Raw genomic sequence first — 6,221 nt, 5'->3', positions numbered from 1 at the left:
AGCACAATTTTTCATTAACTAAAAATCCTATCAATTTCTTTTATTAGGTGCTGTAAACATTTTGAAAAAAATAGAACAATTATACAGAAATCAATTTTTTACATATTTTTAAAAAATTATTCACAATTGATATTCATGATAATCTTACATTACATTTTTCTTTTGCAAGTTTTTTTTTTATGCACAAGTCAGAACTTTTTGGGGGGCATTTTTTAATCATTTAAATAAAGTATAGAGGACTTTTTTTTGCACTTTTGTAAATTTTTATTCCACTTTGTATAACTTAGTAAATGTTTTATCATAATTCCCCCTAAAAAATTGCTTTTTGATTTGTGTTATTGTAGTTCTCCGTCATACTCAAATATTTTGGTTACATTTAAGAGGATTAAACAAATTAGATACTTTTTTACCTGCACGCTGCCTCTCACTGTCGTCTGCATATTGTGATCGCGACAAACCATGTTCCCGACAATCTACAAAGCAACCTGCTGCCACCTACTGATATTGAAGAGTATAACACGGTTACTCTGCCGAGCTCTCGACAGCACAGACACTCAACAACGGCACATTATTTGCGGATTATAATTACTGGTTTGCAAAAAAATACTTTTAATCCAATTAGGTGAAATTACATAATCGCACACGGCACACCAGACTGTATTGTGGTTGAAAAACACTGATCTAAACAAACGAGCAAAACCACAACGGTTTCCCTTGTAGTTACCAGTGCAGGTGTTTTTTAGGCAAAAAAAAAAAAAAGGAGGGGCGAGCGAGAGAGTGCTGGCTATTACTTCTGGTGTGATGTGTGGAGGTGTGACAGGATGCGAAAGAAAGGGAAGGGGGTGGAGGGTGAGGGGTGTCGTGTGTGTTCACCTCATCAGCAGGCCTTCCTGTGTTCACACCTTCACCTCTAATGAGCTCAGATGTGATCCAAAGGGGCTAATGACGGGGCCGACGCACTGTCATGCAAACACACACAATGCAAACATGTGCCTGAAAAGCTTTTATTGACACCTAATGCATCCAAAAGAAACATTGAATATTTGAGTGTTAATATACAGTCCAAAAATAAACCACCGTGCCTTCTATAAGAGGACGTCGCAGCCGACTCACAACTGTCACGGTTACACGGCGGTCCTCGTGACCTGAGAGGGGCACACGTGCGCCTCCTCAGACGCCGATGTCAGGCGCCAGTCTCTGCGAGGCGAAGAGCAGGTCGGGCACGTCGGTGGGCCTGAGCAGCCTATTGGACAGAACCAGCACCTGCACACACGACAACACACGCCATGGAATGGAAATAGGTGTCAGGTGCGACACACGTTGAGGAGAACGGGATATGGGGACTGGGCGGGAGGAATTGAGAATGTGCGACTGCTACTGCTGCTTTCGAAAGGTCTGGGAAGTTGGCAACCGACTGGAAAAGTTGCAGTCAAGTAATACTTGTAATAATGGGCCCCGTTCAGCAATAAGTTCCTAACTTTTCCTCTTATCTTTCTTCTTAACATACATATTCACATACTGTACATATACATTCACTGTACAAACATACATGTATACATACTGTACATATACAAGTACATATACATACATACACTCATGCACATAATCACGTTTCATCGAACATATATTAACGTTGTTGCCCTAGGGCAGGGGTCGGCAACCCAAAATGTTGAAAGAGCCATATTGGACCAAAAATACAAAAACAAATCTGTCTGGAGCCGCAAAAAATTAAAAGCCATATTACATACAGATAGTGTGTCATGAGATATAAATTGAATTAAGATGACTTAAAGGAAACTAAATTACCTCAAATATACCTACAAATGAGGCATAATGATGCAATATGTACATATAGCTAGCCTAAATAGCATGTTAGCATCGATTAGGTTGCAGTCATGCAGTGACCAAATATGTCTGATTAGCACTCCCCACAAGTCAATAACCTCAACAAAACTCACCTTTGTGCATTCACGCACAATGTTAAAAGTTTTGTGGACAAAATGAGACAGAAAAAGAAGTGACATAAAACACGTCCTAGAAAGTCGGAGAAAGTTATGCATGTAAACAAACTACGGTGAGTTCAAGGACCGCCAAAATTAGTAGGACAAAACGGCGCTCGCCAAATACTCGAATCAGTGATTTATAACAATTAGGGAGGTTTGTGTCATGTTTGTCCTCCTACAGAAACCATATTAAAACAAAACCTTTTTTTTTCCCCCTCATCTTTTTCCATTTTTCCTACATTTTTTAAAAAGCTTCAGAGAGCTACTAGGGCGGCGGGTTGCCGACCCCTGTCCTAGAAAGTCGGAGAAAGTTATACATGTAAACAAACTACGGTGAGTTCAATAACCGCCAAAATTAGTAGGACAAAACGGCGCTCGCCAAATACTCGAATCAGTGAGGCATGTTTAATATAAACAGTGTGATTTATAACAATTAGGGAGGTTTGTGTCATGTTTGTCCTCCTACAGAAACCATATTAAAACAAAAAAATGTTTTTTCCCCCCTCATCTTGTTCCATTTTTCATACATTTTTTAAAAAGCTCCAGAGAGCCACTAGGGCGGCGTTAAAGAGCCGCATGCAGCTCTAGAGCCGCGGGTTGCCGACCCCTGTCCTAGGGGAAACTGGGTAACACATGGCACACTGACAAAGCTTAACCTATAGTTACTATAACAATCTACAAGGTTAATATAGGTTGATTCTCTTTCTTCCCCTCCATTTTTCTGCATTATTTTGTATCTGTAGTTATCATTACGTATATGTATTGTTGCATTCGAAAAACTGTATTGTTGATAATAGAGGTAAATTATTGGTATTGTTCATTATCAATAGCGCTATTTCTATTGGTATTTGTAATGCTCCATTTGTAGTGTCATTTCTGTATTATTATTTATTTCGCTAACTGCTTCTTTGCTATCACTTTTACCATCATATTTGTACATGTCCTATTTGCTAATGTTGCTCTATTGTTGTTATTGTTGTTGTTGTTGTTTTTGTCTCTCTGTCTAATCCCTCGCATGTCCCCACAATTCCCCCTCTGTCTTCCTTTTTTTCTCATTCTATCCCCTCCTGCTCCGGCCCGGCTGCACCAAATGATAATATAAATACATTTAATAAAGTCAAATACAAATAAGGCAACAAGAGAAGTATCCCACACTTCTCTTTTGTAAAGTAAATGTGAACAGCCGATATGGGCATCTACATCAACTATATGATTTGCCTGAGTAGCTGGACAGGACAAAAATAAATAAATAAATACAATTTACTATCAGGCATGCAAAATAGTAACATTACCTGGAGGCAATCTGCTACAAATACCCATTGTTTGTCCGCCAAGTTCTTAAGCCGGGGCTAAGTCTGCATCTGGATTTGTCACCACGTGCAACAAAGGTACCAAAATATGGCATCGTTTGATTTGACGTTAATTGGTACCACGTAGTATCGACAGTATTCGGTCGGTACCTTTAAAAGTGCAGGATTCGGGACCCATCCCTAGTTGTAAAACAGTGAGAACAAACACAACCACAATTCCCTATGAAAGGCCCAGGTGCACATTAATCTTTTGTTTCTCATACCAAAAACATCTAAACAATATAGTACCGTATTTTTCGGAGTATAAGTCGCTCCGGAGTATAAGTCGCACCGGCCAAAAATGCATAATAAAGAAGGAAAAAAACATATATAAGTCGCACTGGAGTATAAGTCGCATTTTTGGGGAAAATGTATTTGATAAAAGCCAACACCAAGAATAGACATTTGAAAGGCAATTTAAAATAAATAAAGAATAGTGAACAACAGGCTGAATAAGTGTACGTTATATGAGGCATAAATAAGCAACTGAGAACGTGCCTGGTATGTTAACGTAACATATTATGGTAAGAGTCATTCAAATAATTGTAACATATAGAACATGCTATACGTTTACCAAACAATCTGTCACTCCTAATCGCTAAATCCCATGAAATCTTATACGTCTAGTCTCTTACGTGAATGAGCTAAATAATATTATTTGATATTTTACGGTAATGTGTTAATAATTTCACACATAAGTTGCTCCTAAGTATAAGTCGCACCCCCGGCCAAACTATGAAAAAAACTGCGACTTGTAGTCCAAAAAATACGGTACATGGAAGAGCTGAAAACTTTATTTCTAGAGATGTCCGATAATATCGGACTGCCGATATTTTCGGCTGATAAATGCTTTAAAATGCAATATCGGAAATTTTCGGTATCAGTTTCAAAATGATCGGTATCGGTTTCAAAAAGTAAAATGTATGACTTTTTAAAACGCCACTGTGTACACGGACGTAGGGAGAAGTCAATAAACCTTAAAGGCACTGCCTTTGCGTGCCGGCCCAGTCACATAATATTTACGGCTTTTCACACACACAAGTGAATGCAATGCATACTTGGTCAACAGCCATACAGGTCACACTGAAAGTGACCGTATAATCAACTTTAACACTGTTACAAATATGCACCACACTGTGAACCCACCCCAAAAAAGAATGACAAACACATTTCGGGAGAACATCCGCACCGTAACACAACATAAACACAACAGAACAAATACCCAGAACCCCTTGCAGCACTCTTCCGGGACGCTACAATATACACCCCCCGCTCCCCAACCCCGCCCCTCAACCCTGCCCACCTCAACCTCCTCGTGCTCTCTCAGGGAGAGCATGTCCCAAATTCCAAGCTGCTGTTTTGAGGCATGTTAAAAAAAAAAGAAGCACTTTGTGACTTCAATAATAAATATGGCAGTGCCATGTTGGCATTTTTTTTCTCCATAACTTGAGTTGATTTATTTTGGAAAACCTTGTTACATTGTTTAATGCATCCAGCGGGGCATCACAACAAAATCAGGCATAATAATGTGTTAATTCCACGACTGTATATATCGGTATCGGTAATTAAGAGTTGGACGATATCGGAATATCGGCAAAAAAGCCATTATCGGACATCTCTAGTTATTTCCTTATAAATAACGCGTTTGTCAAAGCAGAAGTTAGAAAATCCTCTTCTCTGTTCCCCTCAAACTCCTCTCCTGTGCGGACTTCCTGTCAACAGGTTGATGTCATTTGGCAAATGCCATTTCTTCATAGTCCGGCGAAGCCACTTCCTTTTATGGAAAGCGGCTGCTTGTAATTGGATTATTTATTTTTTTTGTTAGTGGGTAAAGAAACAAACGAGATGATAGATTGTTTTCAATAATATCGGGGTACGATGATTTCATGTGGTTTGCACACACTTGGCACCGGGCATGTTTGTGGTGGCGAGGTCCATGTTTCTTCGAGGACTGTGTCTACACAGTCTTGGCGTCACAAGCCGTATATTAGGTGCTAGACAAAAGCTTCGAGCTAGCGCGCATGTGTGTGTGTGAGGAGATGTTATATAATATTTATTCAGTTTCTGTGATTATAGGCGAGAAGCTTTGATCCAGCGCTGACCTCGCATTGCCCCTAACCTCATCCTCAAAGCCTTTTATTAAAACAAACCAACATGGCCGACCTCATCCCCCAGCCTCGGCTCAACCGCACAAAACACATTCATTTACATGGAAATACATCTCATGAAGGCAATCTCTTTTGGATGGCAGCCATCTTTGTATTAAGGTCAACATTTGTACAAAGTACTCACCACTGAAAGGACAGTTTCCTGGATTTTCAATGTTGTGCACTCACCTGAGTTCCTGGTTTTAAGGTAGCCACGGTCTCCTTGATGAGGCGGAGCTCTGAGGGCGTGACCCCGCCAACCAGGAAGAGGAAGAGGTGCGGGTTGTCGCTGGGATGTGGGCGGCTCACCTGCAGGTAGGGATGGCATAGGTCGGTTGTCAGGGCCTTATTCTCACGTTTGCATTCATTTGTATTCTTACATCCAGCCTTCGGACACGCCAGTGTTTCCCACACATTCATTTATATGTGGCGGCCCGCCACGAAAGAATTAAGGCCGCCACGTGTAGGATCAAGATTTTTGGAGCTCTTTGTTCAGTGGATCAGATGTTTGATGAAGCTTTGTGTCTATTTACCACCACTACTGTATTCTGTTTATTTGTTACTGACTGTGGCAGGACACCTCTGCCTCTGTTTCACTTTATGTTGCTGGTAAATAATATGGTTGTAGTAGTAATATAATAAATAAATGATAAATGGGTTATACTTGTATAGCGCTTTTCTACCTTCAAGGTACTCAAAGCGCTTTGACAGTATTTCCACAT

At 40.2% G+C, this 6,221-nt stretch overlaps 1 protein-coding gene across 1 annotated transcript; it reads right to left on the bottom strand.

The window, feature by feature from the left end:
- Positions 1-988: 988 nt before the first annotated feature.
- LOC133644457 (sec1 family domain-containing protein 2-like) lies at positions 989-6,111 on the bottom strand. Its single transcript, XM_062038954.1, has 2 exons — positions 5,689-6,111; positions 989-1,263 (listed from the first exon to the last, which is right to left on the bottom strand). The coding sequence occupies exons 1-2, from the start codon at positions 5,917-5,919 to the stop codon at positions 1,171-1,173; spliced, it is 324 nt and encodes a 107-aa protein (XP_061894938.1). The 5' UTR covers positions 5,920-6,111; the 3' UTR covers positions 989-1,170.
- Between the last annotated feature and the right edge of the window lie 110 nt (positions 6,112-6,221).

This window comes from Entelurus aequoreus, linkage group LG27 (genome assembly GCF_033978785.1).
Source record: "Entelurus aequoreus isolate RoL-2023_Sb linkage group LG27, RoL_Eaeq_v1.1, whole genome shotgun sequence".
Taxonomy (NCBI): Eukaryota; Metazoa; Chordata; class Actinopteri; order Syngnathiformes; family Syngnathidae; genus Entelurus; species Entelurus aequoreus.
Note: the sequence above shows the minus strand (reverse complement) of the source record. Positions and strands in the feature narration are given on the sequence as shown.

Bases quoted from the DNA above. Each gene is read 5' to 3' on its own strand.
- LOC133644457 (XM_062038954.1), bottom strand. From the start codon at position 5,919: ATGAATGTGTGGGAAACACTGGCGTGTCCGAAGGCTGGATGTAAGAAT. The intron at 1,264-5,688 runs GTGAGTGCACAA...TCGTGTGTGCAG, and splicing joins CCTTAAAACCAGGAACTCAG to GTGCTGGTTCTGTCCAATAG.